This window comes from Podarcis vaucheri (assembly GCF_965113315.1).
Source record: "Podarcis vaucheri genome assembly, chromosome: 1".
Taxonomy (NCBI): Eukaryota; Metazoa; Chordata; class Lepidosauria; order Squamata; family Lacertidae; genus Podarcis; species Podarcis vaucheri.
In genome coordinates, this window is record NC_138759.1 from 4,407,505 (window position 1) to 4,434,349 (window position 26,845).

At 44.5% G+C, this 26,845-nt stretch overlaps 1 protein-coding gene across 5 annotated transcripts in view; it reads left to right on the top strand.

The window, feature by feature from the left end:
* DDHD1 (DDHD domain containing 1) overlaps nt 1-26,845 on the top strand; it is a 41,120-nt gene that overhangs the window by 11,845 nt on the left and 2,430 nt on the right. The window contains exons 3-11 of one of the 5 annotated variants that reach the window (XR_014218085.1): nt 7,036-7,137; nt 9,621-9,749; nt 12,736-12,883; nt 14,695-14,801; nt 15,338-15,444; nt 20,513-20,775; nt 21,823-21,898; nt 24,120-24,269; nt 25,936-26,175. Coding sequence is in view for 4 of the 5 variants with exons in the window: in XM_082216919.1 (XP_082073045.1) it covers nt 7,036-7,137; nt 9,621-9,749; nt 12,736-12,883; nt 14,695-14,801; nt 15,338-15,444; nt 20,513-20,775; nt 21,823-21,898; nt 24,120-24,269; nt 25,936-26,188 (1,335 nt within the window). In the remaining variant the exon portion in view is untranslated. Of the gene's footprint in view, nt 1-7,035; nt 7,138-9,620; nt 9,750-12,735; nt 12,884-14,694; nt 14,802-15,337; nt 15,445-20,512; nt 20,776-21,822; nt 21,899-24,119; nt 24,334-25,935; nt 26,189-26,845 lie in introns of those variants that run through there. The other 4 variants (XM_082216922.1, XM_082216919.1, XM_082216921.1 and 1 more) reach the window with 4 other exon arrangements.

Sequence of the window (26,845 nt, forward strand, 5' to 3'; positions counted from 1 at the left end):
CAATAGTTTGCTGAGGAAATGGAAGCAGGGAGGATCTAACTTCAATTCCCAAAAAGGTAATTTATGCAGTTTTGGAAATGATCCCTCTGCATAGCACCACTTCTTGTTGTTGTTATTCATCATTCATCATTTTATTGTATGCCGCCTTTCCATAGTTAAAACAATGCTCAAGGCGGCTTGCAACATGACAAGGTTTACATAATTACCAAAATAACAAAAGTTATAAACAATAAAAACACATCAAAAAGTACACAACCAAATGGAAGACAATTTCCACATAAATCATAAAATCTAAAACTAAGAATACAACATTAATACCAATCACAATTTAAAATGACATAGATAAAAAATAAAAGCAATTTGAAAACAAAACCGGAGCCCTCTCTGCCCAGCAGCAGCAGCAGCAGCAGCAGCACTCCTTTATGGAGCCTGTCAGGCCCCATCCCAAGCCAGGGTGAGAGAAGCAGGGCAGGACCCTTCAGCCTCCCAGCAGGTCAGTCCTTTTGTTGTTGTTTGTTGAATTTATATACTGCTATATACCTGGAGGTCTCGGGGTGGTTCACAGAATAAAATCAAAATATAAAACTACAAAATACATAATCAAAATAAAATAAAATAATAATAATAATAATAATAATAATAATAATAATTTATTATTTATACCCGGCCCGTCTGGCTGGGCCTCCCCAGCCACTCTGGGCGGCTTCCATAGAAACCAAAAATACAATAAAATATCACACGTTAAAAACTTCCCTGAACAGGGCTGCCTTCAGATGTCTCCTGAATGTCAGGTAGTTGTTTATTGCTTTGACATCTGCTGGAAGGGCGTTCCACAGGGCGGGTGCCACTACCGAAAAGGCCCTCTGCCTGGTTCCCTGTAGCTTTGCTTCTCGCAATGAGGGAACCGCCAGAAGGCCCTCGGCGCTGGACCTCAGCGTCCGCGCAGACTGATGGGGGTGGAGACGCTCCTTCAGGTATACTGGGCAGAGGCCGTTTAGGGCTTTAAAGGTCAGCACCAACACTTTGAATTGTGCTCGGAAACGTACTGGGAGCCAATGTAGGTCTTTCAAAAAACAACAACAACCCAATAACCCCCCCCCAAAAAAAACCCCACATTTTAAAAGGGTATAGGATGTCAGTCAAATCAACCAAAGGCCTGTTTAAAAAGGAACGTTTTTGCCTGGCACCTAAAGGTGTATAATGAAGGCACCAGGCGAACTTCCCTGGGGAGAGCTTTCCACAGACGGGGAGCCACTGCAGAGAAGGCCCCATTCTCGTGTTGCCACCCTCTGGACCTCTAGAGGAGGAGGCACACAAACAAAGGCTGGGAAGATGATCTTAGGGTCTGGGTAGGTTCAAATGGAAAAAGGCGGTCCTTGAGGTATTGGGGTCCTATAGGTCAAAACCAGCACTTTGAATTGGACCTGGAAACTAACTGGTAGCCAGTGGAGTCGGACCAGGATCAGTGTAAGATGCTCAAACCGTCTCGCTCCGGTGAGCAGCCTGGCCTCTGAATTCTGCAGCTGAAGTTTCCAAACTGACTTCAGAGGCAGCCCTACATGGAACGCATTGCAGCAATCTAACTTTGAGGTTACCAGAGCATAGACAACAGTAGTTAGGCTATCCCTATACAAATAGGGGCATAGCTGGGCCACCAGCCAAAGCTGATGGAAGGTGCTTCGGGCCACTGAAGCCACCTGAGCCTCAAGCAACAGGAAAGGATCCAGGAGTACCCCCAGGTTGCAAACCTGCTCCTTCAGAGGAAGGGTAACACCATCTGGTGCCTCAGTCTTATCTGGATTGAGTTTCAGTTTGTTGGCTCTCATCCGGTCCATTACCAAGGCAAGACACTGGTCCAGCACTTCCATTTCCTCACCTGCAGATGTCAAGGAGAAATAGAGCATTCTTGTTGGATTGGAGAGAAGGACTGCTAATGGAAGACCTGTTAGCATGCCCATTTCCCACCCTGCTGGGTCCACACATGAAATACCCTTCCTCTAAATCAGTGCCCCATGCAAATATTGAATGTTGAGACTTGCACTTATTACCCAAAACCCAGGAAAATTCCATTATTTTGTTAAAGTTGTCTATATAGGAATCATTTATAGTTTATATTGTTATCTGAACATATTTAATGATAGACAAGAGGCTGACCAAATTGCCTTGCCATTTATCACAAACGTCTTAAGGATAGGCCATAGACAATTGCACATTTTGTTTGACATTGATTTAAATAAAGCACAAACAGTAATTCTAAATCGCAAAAGCTGGTTGTTAAATAAAGGGCACTAAATGAAGTGTGTGAAGCTGGGTGGTGAAGTAAGGAGTCCGCGTGGTGTTGCAGTTGGACTAACGCAGGAGAGACCCAGGTTCATAGTCCCTCCTCACCATAAAGCGTACTGGCTGGCCCTGCACCCGTGGCAGTCTCTCAGCCTAGCCTACTTCATAGCTGCTTGTGAGGCTGAAAGTGGGGCTGGGCTGTGTATGCAGCCCTGCACTCCTGGGATGAAAATGTACGAACTAGATAAACAGAAACTAAAATAAGGAGATAGCACTCGTGCCTTTCCTGTCAGATGATCCTGTTCTACAGTTCAAGGAAACCCATCACTGGGAGAAGGTCATTCATAGTTCCATGGAACATTTTGCAATATTTGTCCAAGGTCAGTTGACTGCTGTCCTAACCTTAAGTGTTACGCACTTTGAGCTATTTCTGGAGTTATTTCGTTCATTACAAAGAAACAGGGACACACATGACACTCTGCTTTTGCTGAAGTGTTTGAATGACACTCCCCCCGCCCGCCCCCCACAGCTTTAAGTAGCTTTTCTATATGTAAATAGGGGTGATGGTGTCTCTGGCTAAGTGCTGTTACCTCTGTACACAAGTGGCTTTTATGTCTCTGGCAACTAGTATAATGGTCTTTGGGTCTAAAGCAGTGGTTCCTAAGTGATTTTTTTCCCCCCAATGGACCACTTGAAAACTGCTGCAGGATATTTAATTGTATTTTTTGCAGAAACTGGACCGCCTGAATGAAGCTTGCAGACCACTAGTGGTTTGCAGACCACGGTTTGGGAACCCTTGATCTAAAGTAGGCTTAGATAGAATTCTGTTGTAAATCAAAGAGGATATTGCTCAGTTAATGTGGTCAGCTCACTTCTGTGGTAGATATTACAGGAATTGCGCTTTGTTCCTCCTAGACGCTCACGGGCAGGTGAATTGTGATTGGAGTGCAGATGCCTAGTGGGAAACATGATAGCTAGGACCTCAGACTTGGCCTCAGAGTGAAAGAGCAGAAACCAGCTCTGTTTACGTCAGTCTTTGCAGCAGGGGAAGCGTGGAATGACTTTTCATTCATGAGCTTCCATTTCTCGACTCTGCTGTGACCAGGAGCAGCTCAACATGCTTTGAAATAATTTGCACATTAAGCACATTAATAATAAATTATTAAGCTCACAAAATCAGCATTCCTCAAGTGCAAGTTGTCTATTTTTTATCATAGGTAATTAAACAATTATGAAATAAACATCTCTTTCTGATTTCCTCCCCAGTCTGGGGACTGTCTCATGCTATAGAACAGAGTTTAAGAGTAATTAAGAACAAACTGGGTGGCTGCCTCTATTTTAAAATTGTGAATAAAGGCAGATAAATACATTAATGTTAATCTACAGATTGTTTTGAAATGGCAGTATCAGAAGGCATTGGTCTTCTTGCCTAACTATCTGTATTGGCAATTGTAATACAGCTCTGGCCGCTGTGCAATGGCTTTACGACTGTGTCATGAAAAGGCATTGATTCCCCATCCAGCTCAAAGCCTGTTATATGGGCAGCATTGTTAACAGAGTCCTCTCAATAGATCTTGGGGCAGGTCAGGAAAGTAGGTGGTCTATATTGTGTCTACAGTCCAAGTTGTTGAGCCTCAAATCTTTGAATTATGCCTAGAAAGCCAGTGAAGAAACCTTGAGCTCTGATGTAATGTGTTCCCATGAACCTAGTCTCCTTTAGGTAGGGTTGCCATACATCTGGAATTTCCCACACCCATCTGGGATTTCAATAGTAAGATCACTTCCTGGGCAGATTTTTTAATGTTTTTTTAAAAAAATGTCCAGGGTTTTGTTTTTTGTTTTTGGCGAGCTGAGGTTACTGGCCGAGCAGCGGTGCTGTCAGAGAAGGAAGGGGCAGCCACGGCGTTGTTACTTCTGGTGCCCTGTATATGCCTGTCCTCCTCCTCCTCTCAGCGGCCTCCAGGCCAGAGCCCCTGCAGCAGGCCCTGGAGCCACAGAGCCACCAATGCGCCTGGCCTGCGCCGCTTCTCCGGAGGCGACGGAGGCTGGCCGTGGCTTGGGGAAGGCGACCCTGGCCTTCCAGGAGGAGCGCCTGGCCTGTGCCATGAAAAGAGAGCAAGAGGCCGAAGACAGCAAAGGTAAGAGAGGGATTGGAAGGAGGGGGTGAGGAAGGGGCCTGCGGCAGGCAGGCGTGAGTGACAGAGATGCGGGATGGTGGGGGGGTGCCCCAAATATGGGGGGTTTCTGGGTTTTTGGTCTTCGGAATATGGCAACCCTACTTTAGGAGTGGGCCCCCCATTACAGTAATCCAGAGATGCCTGCATTCCTGAGCAGCATAATCATCCCCAAGAAAGAGATTGGGGAGCAGCTGCTTTCCTGTTGTGTGATTTGTACTAAAAATTACTTTGTTGTATTTGCAGCAGGGCTTAATGGCCTTCAGGGGTTCCATTGGGAGTAACCTAATAATAGTACAGTGGTACCTCGGGTTACATACACTTCAGGTTACAGGCTCCGCTAAGCCAGAAATATTACCTTGGGTTAAGAACTTTGCTTCAGGTTGAGAACAGAAATCGTTCTCCGGCGGCGCGGCAGCAGCAGGAGGCCCCATTAGCTAAAGTGGTGCTTCAGGTTAAGAACGGACCTCCGGAACAAATTAAATACTTAACCCAAGGTACCGCTGTACAGGTTTGGGCAACATGCTCGGGTTCAACAGAACCCATACCGTGAGCTGGCAAGTTATAACTGCTACATCAGGGAAACTCTTCTGTAGCCCCAGAAATGCTCTATGAATCAGAATCAAGTTTGGCTGGTGGGGATTGTTCTTGGGGTAGGGTGGAGGAAGTGCATTCTTCACTTTCTCCTGCTGATTTTTCTTTGCAACTAAACATAACCTCCTCCCATGTGCTTATTAACTCCTTAAATGCATTTTGAGGATCATGCACATTCGGTACTGAAGTTCAGGCTTTTGCTGAGTTAACACTGAAGATACTTTTGCTCATAAGCCTAATAAAGTTTACGATTTAGAGTTTTTAGGAGGAAAAATTATCCCCCCCCAGAGGATCCCACTACAGTGGTACCTCGGGTTACAGACACTTCAGGTTACAGACGCTTCAGGTTACAGAAATAGTACCTTGGGTTAAGAACTTTACTTTAGGATGAGAGGAGAAATCACACGGTGGCAGCAGGAGGCCTCATTAGCTAAAGTGGTACCTCAGGTTAAGAACAGTTTCAGGTTAAGAACGGACCTCCAGAACGAATTAAGTTCTTTACCTGAGGTACCGCTGTACTGTGTTACTGCATCAGTTGCTAATCTAGGCATGCCTTCTAGTTGGAATAAAAGAAGGCCAGGACATAAATTCATGCAGAGACTCATTGAATAGCCTTTTCTGAGCTTTGGGCATTCTGGTACATCTCTGCAGAAATAACTTCTCCTTCCCCAACCCCCCATCAAAGCTGGTTAGAAAAGGCAGCTGGCTTCACATCAGCCTTTCTGTATATTGCTTAAAGCACACTGGCAATTCTTGTGGCACACAGCTTTGGCACTAGGGAGCTATTGAGTCAGATTGAACAGTATGTCATGAGGGAGTCGTCCTGCTGTGTACAGAAGAAGTTGTGCCTTCCTCTTGAGCCCTTCTTCGCTGGACTGGTTCTGTCGGTTAGTTGCAGCCTGCGTCTGCCTTACTCGTCCTCATCCTCAAAGGCAGCAGAAGAGACGGGAACAAAATGTATCAAAGTCCTTCTGAGTACCACTGTGTCTGGTCTCTCCCCACCCAAAAAAAAGACTTAAAAATCTGGTCTTGTGTTAAGTTTAAACAGAGACTCCCAAATAATGGCTTCATTTTAAAAATGTACGGTGGTGTTCTGTGTTTCAACTCTGGTTCAGTTTGACTCCCTGTTTGAACCCCAACTGACCTTCATGGTGATTATTGTTCTCCTGTTTCTTAGGTGGGGCACAACAGCTTCCTCTTGATCCCTAACTTCCCACTTGTGAGATACCACAGCATTCATTCACCTTGTGATGTCCCTTCCCACACTGAACAGCACTGGCATCTACCTGTGAGGGTAAGGTAAGTCCATCAAATCACAGCACAGTAATTTCAAGGGGTATCACTTCTTTCAATATCCTCATTGAATAGCCTGGAAGCTATAAAATGAGTATTGAAAACATCACAGTGGACTTGCGGTTACCCCCACAAGGAAACTCCAGTGCTGTTCAGGAATGGAAGGCTTGTTTATAGACAGTGCATGCTGGGATGCATCGCTCTTTCTTTCGTAAAGTCTGAACAGTAGGCAGCTTCTGCTAATCTAGCCACCAGGGGCCTTTCCTCCTGTTCTAGAGGGGGCACTTAGTGATCACTCTTAGGCTAGCTCACATTTTGAGTCCATTCTTTTGAGTTGTACAGTATTACGGTCCCCCAAAATATTGTGTGCACATGTATCTGCTAACTCAAAAGGTACTGGATGGGTCTGTCTATCTATCTTGCTGTTGCATGCCTGTCATTCTTCTATGCTTTGAATTGAGTTTTATTTGCACCAATAAGCATTTCATTAAAAAGTTGAGATGATAAAAGAATGAATAACTAAATTCCCCAGAAAGGCAGTATTCTTTTGTTTTGCTAAAATTTGTTGCAGTGTTTTTCCTATACATATTGTCTATGTTTGTTGCGTTTATTTAGCTAGTGATGTGCAAAATCCAATGATGCCCCTTTTTAAAATTTCACTTTGAAGTCGGTGTTTCGGTGTTTTTGCTTTTAGTTATCTACCACCTCCCTCCCTTCTCCCTCCATTCTCTGTTCAAATGGAGAGGATATAAGGAGAATACAGAGGCTGCAGGGCTTAAACGCAAGTGGTCTGAAGGTACAGTAATTGCAGATTTGTATTCTTGTCCTCTCCTTGCCTAGGAAGCTTTCTGTTGTAGTTCATGTCTTTCAGTGTAGTGTTTTAGATAACCACTTGCTTCCCCCTCTGCATGATGTTGCTACCCTCTTCCAAAAGGAGGAAGAAACTGTGGATCAGTTCTTTGTTTGTTACAGAGAAAATTAGAGGCTGACATTGCTGTCTCTAACAGTGTGTACTAACAATTCATTAGGAATTTTAAATCACTTTTAAAGCATGCTTAAAAAAAAAAAAGGATCCCTGCCCCAAAGCGTGCGCTTCAACTTTGAGAAGCTTGTTAAATTATCCACAGATCCTGTCCAGTTGTCTGACCACCACCTATTGATTTCGGCCCTGACTTCAAATCACTGTTCTCCTCAAGCTCATTGAGTGGGCTTTGACAAATCTCTGAGTCTCAACCTAATTTCAAGCACTCATCTATATGTACAGTGTTAGAGAAATTTATTTAATATGTTTACATCCTGCCTTGCTGCCTGACAGCAGGTGCCTCCTAGATGGCTGGCAACAAGAAAAAAAAAATGAAAGCACTTTAAACATAAGACATTTCTTTTCAAAAGGTGGTTGTGACTGAGAGGGACTCTAGTGGGGAGGGGACTGAGTGCTGGCTTGAGCATTTTTTCTTTGACAGTAAGCGATAGAAGTCAATTCATTGTTCTTCTTTGCTCACTTGCATTTTTGCCTGTATTGCCATGAGTCAAAACAATGCTCCCATTCTCCCTGCAATAGAAACTTGATGGAAGGAATAGAATAGCCAAGAGTGATTATTCTCCAACTCTAAGGGGGGAAACGCCTCCTAGCAGCTGTATTTTTCTGCCTTGTTGGTACCCGTAACAGATCCAATAAAATAACTTTTTGGGAATCATGACTAGAACTGTTTGCAAGTTCACTTTTCTAAGAGGGTTCTTCTGCCTCACTGATGGATTATGCAGAAGTATAACGACCCTCATTATAGTTCTTTTGGCCTCAGGAAAAGACACAGTTTTGTGCTTCTCTGATCACAGTGCAATCACAAGTCTTCATAGTGTTCTCAGCATTGCAAGTGTGGTGAGCCAGTGTGGTGTAGTGGTTAAGAGCGGTAGTCATGTAATCTGGGGAACCGGGTTCGCTTCCCCGCTCCTCCACATGCAGCTGCTGGGTGACCTTGGGCCAGTCACACTTCTCTGAAGTCTCTCAGCCCCCCTCACCCCACAGAGTGTTTGTTGTGGGGGAGGAAGGGAAAGGAGAATGTTAGCCGCTTTGAGACTCCTTAAAGGGAGTGAAAGGCGGGATATCAAATCCAAACTCTTCTTCTTCTTCTTCTTCTTCTTCTTCTGCAACAGACAAGTAGAGGCCAAATCTTTCTTATGGTACATAAACATTTGGAAACGGCAAGTAACTTAGGGGCAGGTGGGATTTGAAATGGAGAAGCAATGGGTAGGGAACAGGTTAAGCACACCATGCCATTTCAGGTCACCTCCTCCCAAATATTTGTTGTTGTTCAGAAGAAAAAAGTCATCTAAGGTTGTTAGACACATTTGTGCATAATATCTAGTTCATCATTGTAGTTCATCTTTTTATCAAGCATTATCTGGTTGTTTAACATTTACTAGCATGTGTCCAAGACTTGCTAGGGCATGCTTACCCTTTTACTCTGCTTTTCCTTTAGTTTGGTTCCATGTAAGTCTTTTGTATCTGCAGTGCATACGAGTCATCCTGTTTCTTTCCAAGGGAAAATGCACTAGGCATCAATATTTCAAACTCTTAGGTAATGTCAGCAGATTTTTAGAAATGCAGACACCTCTCTGTGATTTCTCCAGTTCTGCACAAAGGAGCCCCCAAACAGTTAGCTTCCTTTCCTTTCCCTACTCTCCCAAGTATCTGAATAGCCACTTGCCTATTCTGAATTAGTGAATCTGTGCAATGGAAGGGGTTAAGTAGCCTCATGTAAACTGCATAAAGCTAGTATTCAGTTACACCCAGGTTGTGTGTTCTCTGCAAGCTCTCCCCATTCCCCCGGCTATGAACAAATTGTACAGCAAGCAAATGTGCAGTGTGGATTCAGAATAAATTCTGAAAATTAAAATGAGTATACATTTTAATGTGCGATACTTAATGGTGGTTCTGAATGGTGGAAGGAAGCCTGGGCAACCAAGCAAAAAGGAAACGTACTAGGGATCTATTACCACAGCATGTTTTGCCCACAAGTCTGGTTTCTGACAGATCAGTGTTATCAGATTTGTGTGTTGCTGGAACTTCATTGACTACAATTCTGGATCCTTAAATTTGCTTATAATGTTCTCAGCATTCCAGATTGATGTGCTTGGGGACAGCACACAGATGCATGGAATACACACAGTCCTGTGCTTGCTTTTGTGTGTCCATTTCCTTCTTTTTGCTCTGCCTGGCTTTGCAAGAGGTCCTGACTCTCCTTACTTGAGCTAAAGGCAGTTCTTTCTTTGCTCCAGCTGTTCATAGTTTGAAGCTTAGTCGCACCCATGTGGACTGGCACAGTGTGGATGAAGTGTATCTTTACAGTGATGCAACAACGTCAAAAATCGCAAGAACTGTCACACAGAAGCTGGGTTTTTCCAAAGGTAAGGTTATTTGTTTATAGTATGCACTGACTAAATTGTTTCACCTCATATTCTGTGAAGAGACCTTCAGTTCTTGCTGATTTTGAAGACTGAAATCTTTAGTCTTGTGTAGGTCTGTGCTATAAATCAATGTATTGTCTAATACTGGGTTTTAGATCAAATCGTGGTAACTGGTTTTTTTTACAAAATGGTGTTGCAATTTATTGTGTGTCATTTGTGTGGTATTAAAAAATCACAATATTGGAAAAACAGGAAGCTGGTGCTTCTTCCTGTGTGTGCAGCCCTAGCTAACTCCACCTCAGTCAGTTCCTCCCTGCCTCCTGAAGCAAAAAGATATAGCTACAAATTACGACAGCAGGCTGACTCAAATATTGCCCGGCTGATATTGCCAAACAGAGCTTTGAGACGGTTAGCTTTCCGTCACCCTGACTATCTAGCCGGCAAGCAGGGACTTCGTCCCTCAAAGCTCTTGCAAGCCTGCAGGTTCAGACTTCTGAATCCCTTTCCCCCCATAAAAACATAAACTGGGGTTAGTAAATAAACAGACACCTTCCTTTGTCATGTGGCCCTCTTCTGTCATTCCCTCCTCCATCTCCGTGTGTACATGTGTCTCTCCCCCCCCCTCCTTCTGTTGGTGGGGTGTGGGGTGCATTTGTTTTTGTGAAGCAGCAGCTAGCAGGCAAAAAGCATTGGTTTTTTTATTAACACTTCACACTTTGTTTTCTGTAAGCAGCAGCTGACCCCTTGTTAAAACTATACTGCTGGGGGAGGTGATTGTGTCTCCCTGACTCCCTCCTCCCTGTGTTAGTGTGCCCAGTTGATGCTTCATTTTGAGCTATGGCATCATGGCAAGAGAGGCTTCTTTAGCTTCATGTTTCTTCAGCTCAGTCTGCCTTGCCACAGCTTCGCTTGCACGCGCTCTCTCTCCTCTTTCTCTTTCCCTTCCCCTTCTGAGTTGCTTCATTCCTTGATGGTGATTCTCCTTCCCTGCTTCTCTCTCTCTCTCTCTCTCTCTCTCTCTCTCTCTGTGTGTGTGTGTGTCTGTGTGTGGTTGTGACTTGCAAGTTGCTTCAGAATAAAAGGTGGAGAACACCCAGTGTTTGTTGTGTGTGCCTTTCTGTCTGAGCAGAAGCAGCTCATGGGACACTGCCAGCCTCATGTTAACTCTGCAGGTCTTCAGATCTCCCCTCCCCAGTCATAAGCAGGAGGGAAATACACTCTTGAGATGCTTGTTGGCTTGCAAGTTGCTTCAGAGTAAAAAACCAAAAAACCACCCTGCTGTGCCCTTTGAGCCTCTTCATGAACCCCACCTCCTTATGCTGCCCATTTTATCCTATATAGCTATGCTAGGGGTGGACATTGACAAATGCCCTCAGATGTGGTGGAAGGTACATGAGGCATCCTTCCCATTGTTGACGGGGAAGTTTTTGGTTATTCCAGGAACAAGTTGACCACAAACTTGACATGAGCCAACAGTGTGACGCGGAAGCTAAAAAAGCCAATGCAATTCTGGGCTGCATCAATAGGAGTATAGCATCTAGATCAAGGGAAGTAATAGTGCCGCTGTATTCTGCTCTGGTCAGACCTCACCTGGAGTACTGTGTCCAGTTCTGGGCACCACAGTTCAAGAAGGACACTGACAAACTGGAACGTGTCCAGAGGAGGGCAACCAAAATGGTCAAAGGCCTGGAAACGATGCCTTATGAGGAACGGCTAAGGGAGCTGGGCATGTTTAGCCTGGAGAAGAGGAGGTTAAGGGGTGATATGATAGCCATGTTCAAATATATAAAAGGATGCCACATAGAGGAGGGAGAAAGGTTGTTTTCTGCTGCTCCAGAGAAGCGGACACAGAGCAATGGATCCAAACTACAAGAAAGAAGATTCCACCTAAACATTAGGAAGAACTTCCTGACAGTAAGAGCTGTTCGACAGTGGAATTTGCTGCCAAGGAGTGTGGTGGAGTCTCCTACTTTGGAGGTATTTAAGCAGAGGCTTGACAACTATATGTCAGGAGTGCTCTGATGGTGTTTCCTGCTTGGCAGGGGGTTGGACTCGATGGCCCTTGTGGTCTCTTCCAACTCTATGATTCTATGATCTTTCTAAATGAGATGGATTAAGGCAGGGGTCAGCAACCTAAGGCCTATGGGCCGGAAGCGGCCTGCGGAGGTCGTTTGACTGGCCCCTGAGCCACCCCCAAACTGAGCTGTCTGCTCATGCACTGCGCTAAACCAGCTTAGCGTAGGGACTCGATTCTGTGGCGCCTGAAATCAGGTGCACGCGTGCAATCTGGCCCACGGAGGAATCTCCACGGGACCGATCTGGCTCAGGCAAGATAAACCTTGCCAACCCCTGCATTAAGTTATTGAGGGAATGCTCCTCAAATCTGCAGGTGACATTAAACTGGGAGAAGTTGCTACTGCTGCAGAAGACAGAATCGGAATTCAGGATGACCTTAACAGATTGGAGAACTGGTCCCAGAAATTAAATTATATTTGTATTAATGTGCTCTAAACAGTGGGTGGCTAAAAAAGCACACACTTGACTCACTTTGAGGTGCATCATGAACTCCCGATAAGCAGTTTACGAAGCCGCTGTCTAGAAGATGCATGACTGCCATTTACAGCTGAGACTTGGTGGCTGCAGACAGATGATGAAATTGGAAAATGAGTCTGAAGAAGAGTTGGCTCACTAGTAATAGGAGGTCATGCTAGTTGGCCTTGCACTATATACAAATAGCTGTTTTTCAAGTCCATGCAAAGGACCCATATTGCAAATAAGTCTGGACAATTTACCAGGCTGTTTTCCTACATGTGTAATACATGTCATTTGCTTTGTGTCAGTGTGTAAGTGGGCCGGGGAAGAGAAAACGCCAGTTAATGCAAGGTCTTTGCTTGATCACTTGGAGAGTACTTTTACTTGACACAGGCAACCAGGTGAAAGGAACTTTATGATCCTGAATTAAATGTTGTTACTTGCTCTTTTGCAGCTTCAAGCAGTGGGACCAGGCTGCACAGAGGTTATGTTGAAGAGGCTACGTTAGAAGACAAGCCATCACCAACAACTCACATTGTATTTGTTGTACATGGCATTGGTCAGAAAATGGACCAAGGAAGGATTATTAAAAACACAGCCATGTGAGTGTTTCGTTTCACTCTCTTGAAAGTGGACAACATTGGATTTGCGGGCGTTGTGGTTTTCCCCTTTTCACAAAGGGTGCTGTTTTTAATTGTGCATGTTCCTGGTGTCATCTTACTTCCTAATCATTAGGCTGTGAATCTTTTTGGCAAACATTTCCAAATGTTACTTTGCTGTACTGCATTTAGCAGAGAAAGAATTCTGGTCAAAGGAGAGACCAAGGAGCCCCAAATACGATATATTTTTGACACAGAAGCATAGAATCTTAGAGTTGGAAGGGACCCAAGGGTCATCTAGTCCAACCCCCTGGAATGCAGGAATCTCAGCTACATCATGTGTTTTCTATATTGTGTGCACACACAGAGAGACCAGTATTTCATCCCCAGAAAACCCTCACAAACCAGACCTGCCAATGTCTCCTCAAATAGAATAAACCCCTGTGTTGCAAACTTAACACAACAAACAAACAATACAAGCAACACAGAGACCAGTATACTAGATAGCACTGAAATTCTTATTGCATAATATACATGATTTAGTAACAAAAACAAAATGTATGCACTTGTAAATTCTCTAATATAGTTGAAATCAATTGAACACACGTCTGTCAGTCTTTGAAAGTCCGCAGAAGTATAATAAGTCTATGGTTGAAACAAAGTAATAGATGGTATCCTGCGGGCTAAGCAGTAAAACTTTTTTTAGGCGTTCGTGGTGCCGAAGTAGTAGGTGAATAACAACGAACAGTGACCCCGGATAATCTGACTGTTTTGCTGGAATCTTCTTCAGCACAATTACAGAAGAATTCAAATATGAAACAAATTCACACATTACAATCCATATGCTACAGTTGCAGCATATGGATTGTAATGTGTGAAGTTTATATATTTTCATGTATATTATGCAATAAGAATTACAGTGCTATCTAGTATACTGGTCTGCGTGTTGCTTGTATTGTTTGTTTAATGTCTCCTCAAAGCCACAGTAGTTGATAGGTTTTGTTTTTGTTTTGATTGAGAATTCAGTAGCATTTCAACTCCAGGTATTTTTGGATAAAGCAGGTTACCTAAGCCTATTTCAGGCCACTTTGGGAGAGTGTCCAAAAGCACGTGGATAGAGGTGGTCCTCTTTACATTGTGTACTTAGGCTTTCAGAAAGCTTTGCTTAAAAGTCCCTCACCAAAGACTCCTGAGTAAGCTTAGCAGCTTAGCATAAAAGAGGAGTCCCTTTTATGGGCCAGCAGCTGCTCAAGGAACAAGGAACTGAGTACAGGCAACTCCCCATTTACTCAGGGGTTACGTTCTGAAGCAGTAAGCATTTAAGTGAAATGGCATATATTGGGAACACCATTGGCAAAGCCTGCACAATTGCGCTCTCCAAACCTCCATGCTCAGACTCCCAACTCTCCAAAGACCAGACTCCTGGGGTTGCACTTGCAAAGGCTCATGGGATTCCTAGAAGGCTGTTTTTGCACTATTTTTGCCTTTTTCATTCTCTTTTAGGGCCGTTTTTGCCCCTTTTCGTGCCACTTCCAGGGTTGCAGCAATGCTTGTTCAGTTGAACGTGCATAAATGGGGAGTTGCCTATAGCAATAAATGGCAATAAATAGCAATAAATGGACGGTTCTCCCAGTGATGGGAAGTGGTTCACCTAAGGACCTGTGTTAAAATCTGTGCTCTTTCACTCACTTGAAGGAACTAGAGTTAGGGATGAGCAGTGAAGCATTCAAGTTTGCTGGTGATAACAAATTGCGCAGTGTGGGGATTATTCCCCCCTCTCTCACTGTTATATGTGCTTTCCATCTCATTTTTAGGATGCGGGACACTGCAAGGAAAATAGAAGACAAATATTTTAGCAACCTTGCAACACATGTTGAGTTCCTGCCAGTTGAATGGAGATCTAAGCTCGCACTTGACGGAGGTACTTTTTACTTTGGACTGCCAGAAGTACTATTGGTGACATTTGGAAAGTAACACTTTTTAGTTTTTTTTCTAACAATGGTTTGTAAACTCTCTACACTCAGGGTACCCTTTCAGTGTGTTCTGCTAAGGATAATTCTGCCCTGGCATTTTCTAGTTTTTCATGGAAGTTACTGCTTAGAGCTATTAGCTGTTATCAGTCACTCCAAACACCTTGCCACTCCCTGTAGGTGATTATTGGAAAGGGAAATTGGGCAGCTATCTCCAAGGGAAATTGGTCCATCCTTACTGAACTTCCCACGGAGGAACTTCCCTGATAATCCCTTGGGCTTCCTTGGGAGCACAATTTGAAAACCCACCATTCTGTAAATAGACCATGTGCTTAATTTCCTTGATTTTGTAATCTCAACACTTTAAGTAGAGATTTGAATGTTCCTAGGAATTTGTGCTCATATGGTACTGCATTGTTGACTTTAAACCCACTCCAAGCTTTATTACGCCTCAACCAAACACTTGGGTCTCTTTTCTTTATTTTAGACACTGTTGACTCTATTACTCCTGATAAAGTCCGTGGCTTGAGGGACATGCTTAACAGCAGTGCAATGGACATAATGTACTACACAAGTCCACTCTACCGAGATGAGGTATGTGTGTGATTTTTAAGTGTTTGGTGTCAGGTATGGACAAATAATGGGTATGGCGAAGTTGGGTTCCTTAATTTAAGTGTACCTCTATTTCCCAACATCTTGAAGATAGACTTTGTCATTGTGGGCATTCTTTGCATAGAAACCAAATAGAGCAGTTTGTGTCTTCAGTCTACTACTGAGCTGTATTCTGGCTGAGCGGGGATCTGAACGCTGGTGCAATATCCCATAGGCTACAGGGCCTTTACAAAACAGCAGTAATTGTTGCAGCCTGAGGATGAAACATGCACTGTTCATGCATAGTATGTTGTGTGTTTGTCGTACTTCTTTAGCTCTCCCTCCCTTCTTCAGGAAGCCGAGTGGCTTCTGTCGGGCTCTTGCCCAGTTCCCCTCCAGGCCCAGACCAGACAGAAACCTGTACAGTGGTGCCCCGCAAGACGAATGCCTCGCAAGACGAAAAACCCGCTAGACGAAAGGGTTTTCCGTTTTTCGATCCGCTTCGCAAGACAAATTCCCCTATGGGCTTGCTTCGCAAGACGAAAACGTCTTGCGAGTCTTGCGATTTTTTTCGCTTTCCCCCCTTTTTCTAAGCCACTAAGCCGCTAATAGCCTTTTAGCTGCTAAGCCGCTAAGCCTTTAATAGCCGCTAAACCGCTAATAGTGCTAATCCGCTAAGTAGCTTCACAAGACAAAAAAACCGCTAGACGAAGAGACTCGCGGAACGGATTATTTTCGTCTTGCGAGGCACCACTGTATACCTTTTGCAGTGCAACAGCATCATGTCTCCAGGCTATTCTAAGGAAACCCCAGTTGCATTTTTTCAAAGCTCAGAGCACTTTCAGAACAGGCACCACAGCTGTTCTGCTGACGCTTAGGTATTTTAAAATGCTGCTTAATCTAGCAAGCAGGGGAGGAAGTGATCCAAGACACAATTTGCAGCTTGGGAGGTCATAGTTTATTCAGCTAAGATGCAATTGTTTTCTGCAAGGAGATATATTGCAGAAAGGGGGCTCTTGTTGTGAGAGGCTGCTGCCGCCGCCATCAGCTTGCCCTTTGCAGCTGCTGTAAATATCCTTGGTGAGGAGATAAGCTGCTCCCTGCTCGTTCCTGCACTCTGCTTCCTTCAGTACCATACCAGACTTGAGGTACGAACTGAGTGGTAGAGAGGTGCTTGTTCCAGCTGGAGAGTTTACAAGCAGGATTTAAAACCGCCCAGGGTCTTCATAGCAGGAGGAAAGGAATTTGGTTGGAAGAGCCACATAGCGAAGTTCTCAGTGGGCTGAAACAAAGGCTAATTCAGCCAGATGCTGCTGCTGCTGCCAAACCATCAGACTTCCTGAAATTCTGCTTAACAGACTTTGTATTTCACACATGTGCACAGCATGGATACCCTGCCACCTCAAGAACTTTTACGCTTTCTTTCTTGTATGGAACTTTGTGCTGTGCACAAAAGTATCCAAATGCATATTATGTAAGAATTGCCATAAAGTAGGGGTGAGACGCGAGTGGCGCTGTGGTCTAAACCACTGAGCCTCTTGGGCATGCCGATCAGAAGGTCGACGGTTCGAATCCCCGCGACGGGGTGAGCTCCCGTTGCTCAGTCCCAGCTCCTGCCAACCTAGCAGTTCGAAAGCATGCCAAAAATTGCAAGTAGATAAATAGGTACCGCTACGGCTGGAAGGTAAACAGTGTTTCCGTGCGCTGCTGTGGTTCGCCAGAAGCAGCTTAGTCATGCTGGCAACATGACCTGGAAAAACTCTGTGGACAAAGGCCAGCTCCCTTGGCCTGTAAAGCGAGATGAGCACCACAATCCCAGAGTTGTCTGCGACTGGACTTACCTGTCAGGCGCCCTATACCTTTACCTTGTAGTGGTGGAGAACCCTCTGGCCATGGGACGAATGGGCCCTTGCAACCATTTTTTTACAGGCCATGCATACCTGTCACTCAGGTAAAGGTGTGGGACAAGCAAAGCTGCACCCACTTGGGTGAGCCTGGTTGTTCATTAGTGGTGGGGTTTGCATTTGGCACTGTTTACATTTGGTGCTGAATTTAAGTGCCACTGCTTTTGGCAAGGATCAGAACTACCTGATGCTGGGTGATTGACAGCTAGATGGGTGAAGGTCAAAATCTGGCTCATCAGAGAAAAATGGTTGACCACTCTGCCATAAAGAATCAGACTAGAGCTCCATGTAGCCCAGTATTCAATATTAATGGATTTTCAAAAAATTCTCATCAGATAATGACTTCCTGCCTTTTCTTAAAAAATATTCAGAATTTAAAAGTTTCAGCAGTGGTGCTTCATAGTAGACGATTCAGAAATGTCACCTGTGGAGGACTAAACGTGGCATGAAGTTCATGACATGAGTAATCCTTGAGTGGGATTGAGACTGGGTGGAGGGCTTTAGCCCTTTGTCCCCACCGCAATCACAATTGGAATTAAGGGACTTCATGTCTGTTTGCGGTAAAGGTAAAGGGGACCCCTGACCATTAGGTCCAGTCGTGGCTGACTCTGGGGTTGCGGCGCTCATCTTGCTTTATTGGCCAAGGGAGCCGGCGTACAGCTTCCAAGTCATGTGGCCAGCATGACTAAGCCACTTCTGGCGAACCAGAGCAGCGCACGGAAACGCCGTTTACCTTCCCGCCGGAGCGGTACCTATTGATCTACTTGCACTTTGACGTGCTTTCGAACTGCTAGGTGGGCAGGAGCAGGGTAGCAATGGGAGCTCACCCCGTCATGGGGATTTGAACCGGCGACCTTCTGATTGGCAAGTCCTAGGCTAATAGCAAGTACCAGGCTAGCTATTTTATTTTATTTTTTGTAATAAAATTTTGCATTCCCAGGGTTAACTTTTGTGACACATCACATTTTCTTTACAAATTGTACTATTCAAGGGCCAGCCTACATGGATCACCAAATCTTAGCCAAGGCTTGAAAACATTTTTCTTTTCCTTTTTTTACTGTACTGAATACAGTACATCTAGATTTTCATATATAACCTTGTAGTGAACTCTGGCTCACGTTTATCATTAGAAGGTTTGTTAGCTACAAGGTATTGGGCAAGCTTGTGATATTTTAGTAAAGATGATTGATGAAACATTGGCAAATGATCTCTCCAACTAGGTCAGGTGCCTTCTCCTTTAGGCTTTAGAAACAATCCCTGACAGCTCATCAGCTTGAATTACAGCTTTATAATCTGGTCTCAGGGGCTTCTCTCCTGCTTGAGAAATTGAAATACACAAATGTTGGTGCAGCATGTTAGGAGCTTTTATTTTACCGGAGAAGCAGACTTGCTGATGTAAGGCAGTTCCGCTCCATTAGTTCAAAAATATGCATGCGTTTCACCAGTGTGCTTCGGTTTTTCACATTGCATATTTCTTTTGCCAACCAAGGTTGAATCCGTACAGAAGGAAAGGATTTGGAATGAGAAAAAGAGATGTAAACTCGGGCACTAGATCTTGGTTACAAAGTCTTTTATATCAACCAACATGAATGAAAGTACAAGGCAAGGAGAAGCTAGGTGTTATTGGTCTCTCCGCTGAGCCAATGAAGTGGCCCTGTTATAATCTCTTCCTCTGCTGCAGCCTGATGGCCTCAGCATGTGGGACCTCTCTTAGCAGATGTGATGAAGCACATGGCATTTCACCAGGCCCTGTCATCCAGTGCCCTTTTAAAATGTGTTGGGGTTATCAGGTTGTTTTTATTTTTATTTTTATTGCCGTATTTTTTGCTCTATAAGACGCACAAGACGCACCTAGTTTTTGGAGGAGGAAAACAAGAAGAAAAAAAATTCTGAATCCCAGAAGCCAGAACAGCAAGAGGGATCACTGCACAGCGAAAGCAGCGGTCCCTCTTGCTGTTCTGGCTTCTTGGATAGCTGCACAGCCTGCATTCGCTCCATAAGACGCACACACATTTCCCCTTACTTCTTAGGAGGGAAAAAGTGAGTCTTATAGAGCAAAAAATACGGTATGTCTTTATTTTTTTATTTTTTTAATATATATTTTATTCAGGATTTTCTTGTTTTACAGAAGTGTAGTGCCTCGTTTTTTGTTTTTTTTTCATGTAACATTTTTACAAATCCGTTTCATTTGTTGAGGCATTAGGAGGAGAAAAAAAGAAAAAAGAAGGGGGGTGGAGAGAGGGAAGATGGATTTGATTATGTCTTTAGTGTTTTTATATTGTAATTTTATCTTGTGAACCGCCCTGAGACCTGTGGGTATAGGGTGGTATAATTTTTTTAATAATAATAATGATTTTGGGAGTGTTCTTAAACCTATTTTATTGAATTTGTGTGTTATTCAAGAACAGAAATGCCGTATTTTTCTCCCTATAGGACACACTTTTCCCCCCTCCAAAAATGAAGGGGAAATGTGTGTGCGTCCTATGGGGCGAATGCAGGCTTAAGGAAGCTATCCGCAAGCCTTGGGAGCCCAGCAGGAACTCCCAAGGCTTGCGGATAGCAGCCTGCTTCCCAAAGCCTTGGGAGCGCAGCGGAGTGCGCCCCAGGCTTCGGGCAGATATCCGCAAGCCTGAGGAGACCGGCGTGAGTTCCCGCCAGGCTCCCAAGACTTGCGGATAGCAGCCTGTTCTGGGGGCTGGGGTTGGGGTAAGCTCGGGCTTCCCCCGCCCCAGCCCCGCATGGGGGGGGATTTTTTTTCCCTTTATTTCCGCCAAAAAAAACCTAGGTGCGACCTATGGGTCGGTGCACCCTATAGGGCGAAAAATACGGTAATAAATAAGAGCACCCTAGCTGTGTGCTTAATGCTGTTAAGGAGTTTGCACTTAAAGCATACCTTGAAAGCGTTTGATCAGTTTACTTGGTTTGATTTTTAAGTGTTGAACTCTTATCCACCCTCCACCCAAACAGCAATATCTGAAAACCAGGCTATTTCTGCTCTTGAGGTCTCAGCTGGCTGCTGTCAGTGAGTCATTTCATGCAAACTGACAAAGCCATTGCCTAAAGAAATGCAAGTAAGAGTAAGCAGAAATCCAGATGCTAAATACATAGCAACATGCGGAATATAAGAAATGTGCCTTCTCTCCCCATTCCCTAACTCTCTATAACAGCTGGTAAAAGGCCTTCAACAGGAGCTGAATCGTTTGTACACGCTTTTCTGTACGCGGAATCCAGAGTTCATAGAAAAGGGCGGCAAAGTATCAATTGTGTCACATTCCTTAGGATGCGTAATCACATACGACATCATGACAGGATGGAATCCGGTTATACTCTACGAGCAGTTACTTGAAAAGGAGTATGATGACCTCGAGGACACCTGGATGAGCTACGAGGAGCAGCATCTGCTAGAAGAGTTTTACTTGACCAAGCGGCGGTAAAAGAGTTTCCTTTCTAGTATTGAGCAGGTCTTGGTGTATTGAAATTGACGGAGTGAGCCCAGGGTCACTTTTAACAAGTGAATTGCATTGCGCCACCACCCAGCTCCTCCCTCAGCTGTGCCACCACAATGCAACTAGAACTTGACTGGCTCTGGAAGACATTCCCACCCTTATTTTTCAGCCCTTGGGCCTCGATGAGAAATACCTGCACACACAAAGGGCACTGTGACCGGCCAGTCATGCGTGTGGTACTTGAAAGGGTTCTTGAGCCAAAGAAAGGGCCAAACGTGGTGCTGGAGGTTTTTAAGCAGCAAGGCTGCCATTGGGATAGTCAGGTGGTAGGGCTTAAACCAGGGGTCAGCAACCTTTTTCAGCTGTGGGCCGGTCCACTGTCCCTCAGACCATGTGGTGGGTCGGACTATATTTGGGGGGGGGGCGGGGAATGAACAATTTCCTATGCCCCACAAATAACCCAGAGATGCATTTGAAATAAAAGCACACATTCTACTCACGTAAAAACATGCTGATTGCTGGACCGTCCACAGGCCAGATTGAGAAGGCGATTGGGCCGGATCTGGCCCCCGGGCCTTAGGATGCCTACCCCTGGCTTAAACTCTTTCTTTCCCCTATGCTGAGAGAGTGCAATTATGTCTTGGGGCAGGATTCACCTTAGGAGCTCTGTCCACAGGAGTCCTGAGAAATCAGGCTTGCTTCCCCCGCCCTCCATCTCCCCACAAACTCCCTGGGGAGTTTGGGAAGGGACTGTCAAGCTGATGTGCTTACATGGATGGAACATTTGTAGTAGTATGACATTAAAATTCACATTTTTAGTCTTATAAAATTTGTCTCCAGAATATTTATTTTGGTAAATTACACTAATTTACATGGTACTTAATGGAGCTCTATTATTATTATTATTATTATTATTATTATTTATTATTATTATTATTAATTGACTTTATATACTGCCGTATTCCCGCAGGTCTAGGGCCAATCAACTGTTTCTAATCAAAAGAACTCAAAATGTCTGTATTTTTTCCTAGATTGAGGGAGATAGAAGAGAGGTTGCATGGACTGAAAAAATCCACCATATCTAAGACACCTGCCTTAAAATTCAAGGTACAAATAAGTGAGAGATGTGCTGTTCTGCTAATGGCTCACATTTAGCAAGAAATGTTTTTCTGGTTCCACCTTTATTTATTGCTATTTATTTAATAGATTTCTAAGCTGTCACTCAAAATATAAATATGTAGTGATAAATATTTTTTTAGAAACTTCAGAACTGCAGTTAAAATAGTACAGCAGTCAAAACATTTCAAAGCAGCCAGTAAAAAACCCTAACTCAGGCACTGAAAGCACATGAAGCAAAAAAGGTTAATCAACACTAAAGGCAAACTGGAATAAAGTGAGCAGGTCATATCTCTTGAGGGAGGGAGTTCCATAGACTCCATGACCTCACCAACAAAAAAGCCCTTTCTCTTGTGTGGTCCACTATCCTAATCATTCCTACTGGTGGGCATACTGCCAGGGCCTCCATAGCTGATCTAAATGCTCAGCCAGCTTCATAAGAAGTATAGGTGGTCCTTGAAGTTAACTGGTCCCAGTTTTTTTAGAGCTTCAAAGGTCAATACCAGCACTGTGAATTGGATCTTTTAAGTGAATAGGCAGCCAGTATAGCTGGTGTAGAATTGATGCAATGTGGTCTGTGCTTCGTTCCCACCAACATCGGGTCTGCTCCATTTTGCACTAGTTGAAGCTTCCAAACTTAGGCTGATAAGACCCACTCGTAGGCACTGTCACTTCCACAGATATTGCCAAGTCCAACAGGACCCTCAAACTACAAACGGCCTTTTAGAGAGAGTGCAACACTACCCAGAACCACTTGGAACATCTCCACCCAGACCAGTCTGCTTCGTTGGAAGCAGTACTTCCATCTTCTCTGGATTTTGTTTCAGTTTGCCGGCTCTCATCACTCCTCAAGGCTTCTGTTCAGGCGTTCCACAACCTCCATGGGATTAAGAGGTGGAAACAAAGATGCAGAACTGAGTGTTATCAGCATATTAATGACACTTTCCCCTAGTGGCTTAATGTAGATGTTAGAAAGCATGAGGGAGAGAACAGGACTTTGCAGTAGTCAGGAGGGTAGAACAAAAGCCCTCCAGCGCCACCAGCTGATTGCATCTCACCAGAAAGGACTGGATTCTACACCCCACTGTGACTTCCAAGCCCATTCTGGGAAGGCAGTCCAGAAGGAGGATACCAACACTCCCCCAAGAATTGGTTCATATTCAGTTTCCAGTGAAATCAGCATCAAAGCCAACAGCTACAGCACAAAGATAACGGGAAGTCTGTATCTGCAAAACATTGATCAGTTAATGCATATACAAGCTCAGCTTCATTAGATTGTCTTGAACACAAGGCACGTCTCTGATGATATTGAGCGGAGTTTGTATTTTAGTGAATCTAGTTCGATTTTTCTGTAAGGTCAAGTAATAATGTGTAATGCCTAAGTTTGCTTGGGACCAAGGTTGTCAAATATGAAGGGTTTGACTATTGAGGAGTTTTGGGGCCTCTGCTGTTAAGATGTCTGGAGGGTCTGTGACTCAGTGGCACATAAGAGCTTTCAGATTCAACCCCTGACATCCCCAGCAAAGTGGGTCTCTGATACGAGGGTTGGGAAAGGCTCATGCGTTGAGTTAAACATAGTTAAGCACGGCCTGATTTCGTATAAGGTATGTAGTAAGTTGATACGCAGCATGTACACATGTTGGATATTTTTATGGAACTATGTTTTCTGCTTGCTTGATGCTCTTGTGTGATTTTTTAAAAAAGAGACTGAACCATGCAGGGCATTATTTTTAAAGATAGTTAAGTAGTAGTTACAAGCTTCTTCCGATTTCCCATCCATTTGTCACCAACTGCATTTCTGCTATGGAAATGCACCAAAACCTTCTGCCTGCAGCCTCTTCCTCAGTGTAGCACTTAGGTTTGGGGGAAGCATCCTGTTATAGAAAAGACTTCCCCATCTGTGCTCTAAAGGGTCATCTTTGTCTCCCAGCCTCCCATGGGACACCTCTTTCATTGGAATTTGCTTAGACAGCGGTTTTGAGGTATTTTTGCAAGTAGCCCACGTGGCCTTCCTATAGCTATCAAAAGATGTAAAAAGACTAGTAATTATTACACACTGTGATTTCCCCCAATTTGTAACGTACTATGAAGTGACAAGATAGCTCTACACCCCCAACCCTTGCAAAACAGAAAAACAACCCAACCCAACCCAGTATATGCTAGAAAGATGCCTTTTTCTCTGCCTGTTAATATCAAATAAATGTCTCCTTAGGTTGAGAATTTCTTCTGTATGGGATCTCCATTAGCAGTGTTTTTGGCCTTGCGTGGCATCCGACCAGGAAACAGTGGAAGTCAAGATCACATTCTGCCCAGAACTATTTGTAACCGGTTGCTAAACATTTTTCATCCAACAGATCCAGTGGTGAGTGTTAGTGCAGTAACAAGCTTTCACCTCAAGAGCAGAGGCGGCCCTACCATGAGGCAAGGTGAGGCGGCCCCCTCAGGTTGTGGATTTTGGAGTGGAAAAGTCAGGTGGGAGCCACAGAGCACAATCCCGGCAGGGATGCGTTTGAAAAAGAAGGGGGTTTTGTTGCTGTAGAGCTACCCTTCATTTTGATGGGGATTGCACAGGAGAACTTGACAGTGGGTTGTGTGTGCCCCAGATTTTTGTCAATGGAAATGACGAGCACACATCAGTTGGGTTTTCCGCCTCAAGCAGCAAAATGTCTTGGGCCAGCCCTGCTCACGAGTATTTCTAAATAGCATCTACTGAAGACCTGTCAAAGGCATTGGCTCACCAAAAATGTCCCCACTGACGCAAGTAGGTTTGGCATGTAGCACAGCCTGGCAGAACAAGCCATCTTCCATTAGGGTGAAGACAAGATGCAATACAAGGAGAGTCCAAAGCCCAAGCCTTAGCCACTTCCTGCAATTGACAGCAAATCGGATGCTGGATCAGCAATCTGTGCCTTCTTTATTTTTAAAAGGGCTGTGTGAGCATCATGCTTTTTTTGGGGGGGGGGGTCTGTTTCTTTATTTTTATTTTTTTAAATTAAACTGCAGAACTTTTCTTGTGATTTGGAGCACGTGCATTGCTTGGCAATATCCCAGTGCACCCAGCAATTGGTATATTATTTATCATTTGGTTTATATCCTGCCTTTCTTCCAAAAGGAGCCAAGGTCAACATGGGCAGCTTCTGCTGGAAACTTACAGAACTGGCTACACACACATGCACAATGCACACTGCAAAAGGGCATGTACAATTTTAACAGAATGCAGCAAGGGCACTTCTAGAGCAGCCTGAGACGCTATGTTTAGTGTACTTCTAGCGTCTTACTTTATTTTTTCTCAGTTGTGTTGAAATCAGAGGGAAGTTGTAGTGAAATGTTCAATATCTGTGAAATTTTCTTTTAAGCACAGTTCAGAGACATTGGGAGTAGTTCATGTAATGAACCCTGTCAGCAATGACTTTTGTTTCTGCAAAAGGGCTTCCCTCCCCCTGCTTTGTGGCCCCCCCATCTGCTCTGTGGGGATTGGGAGAACCCCAGAACATGTAGGGGAAAGGAGAGGGAAGATCATTCCATCAGGCAAGTTGAAATCCTTGTACAGATAGAACCCCATTGGCAGTGTGAACCAGCTGCACATACCATTAACAAACCCTGAAGCAACAGCTACTTGGGGTTTCACAGATGCGGGGTAGCTGTTCTTGAAATTTGAAAAAAACGCATCTGTCCAGAAACCTTCCCTTCAGTCAATTTCTTCAATGCTCCAGTGACTTTAGCAAGACTTTTGGGAGCAAGGAGCACGTGATCTCTGTTCCTTGGCCTGGAATGATTGTATGTTGCTTGTTACTTAGTCACTCGTTAGATGGAGGAGTCTAGAATGCCCAGCTTTAATACAAAGAAAAATAATAGTAACAAGTCTCTCCCATAAAGCACTCATTGTTTAGAATAGGTCCATGTCATAAGTAAAGGGCCCTGAGACAGCAGTGGTTGTCCTTTCTAAGTATTCGGATTGCAAATGGAAGGAAGAAGAGAAGTGAATTGTTGCCTTCCACTCAAGCCCTCCTGTCTCTTCTTCTTTACAGGCCTATAGACTAGAACCTTTAATTCTGAAGCACTATAGCAACATTTCTCCGGTCCAGATCCACTGGTATAACACCACGAACCCTCTACCTTATGAGCACATGAAGCCAAGTTTCCTCAACCCGGCAAAAGAATCTACCTCAGTCTCTGAGAGCGACTCTCTCCCAACCTTGCCCAGCCCAACAACATCGCCTGTCCTGGCTCGGCGGCACTATGGGGAGTCCATAACCAATATAGGCAAAGCAAGTATAATGGGTAACTATTCTTGAAGCATTGGAAAACCTTGTGCCCCTGTGTGCATATCATACCCTCCAAGGAATAAAATAATCTCAGGTCGGCAGTTCGAATCTCCGCGACGGGGTGAGCTCCTGTTGCTCGGTCCCTGCTCCTGCCAACCCAGCAGTTCGAAAGCACCCAGTCGCGGACAACTCTGGGGTTGCGGCGCTCATCTTGCTTTATTGGCCGAGGGAGCCGGCGTACAGCTTCCAGGTCATGTGGCCAGCATGACTAAGCCGCTTCTGGCGAACCAGAGCAGCGCACAGAAACTCCGTTTACCTTCCCAACGGAGCGGTACCTACTTATCTACTTGCACTTTGACGTGCTTTCAAACTGCTAGGTTGGCAGGAGCAGGGACTGAACAATGGGAGCTCACCCCGTCATGGGGATTTGAACCACTGACCTTCTGATCGGCAAGCCCTAGGCTCTGTGGTTTAACCCACAGCGCCACCCGAGTCCCTTTTTTGACAGTTTATATACTGCTTAATTGCAAAAGTCTCTTAAGTGGTGCCTAGCTTTTGTGCCATGAGATTCCACATGGTGCTCATGATTGCGGTGGAGGCGCCAATAGGAGGGAGGTGGTATTTTCCCTATGTCAGGAGGAAGTGGGTTGAGCACAGTGCGAAATGTGGTATC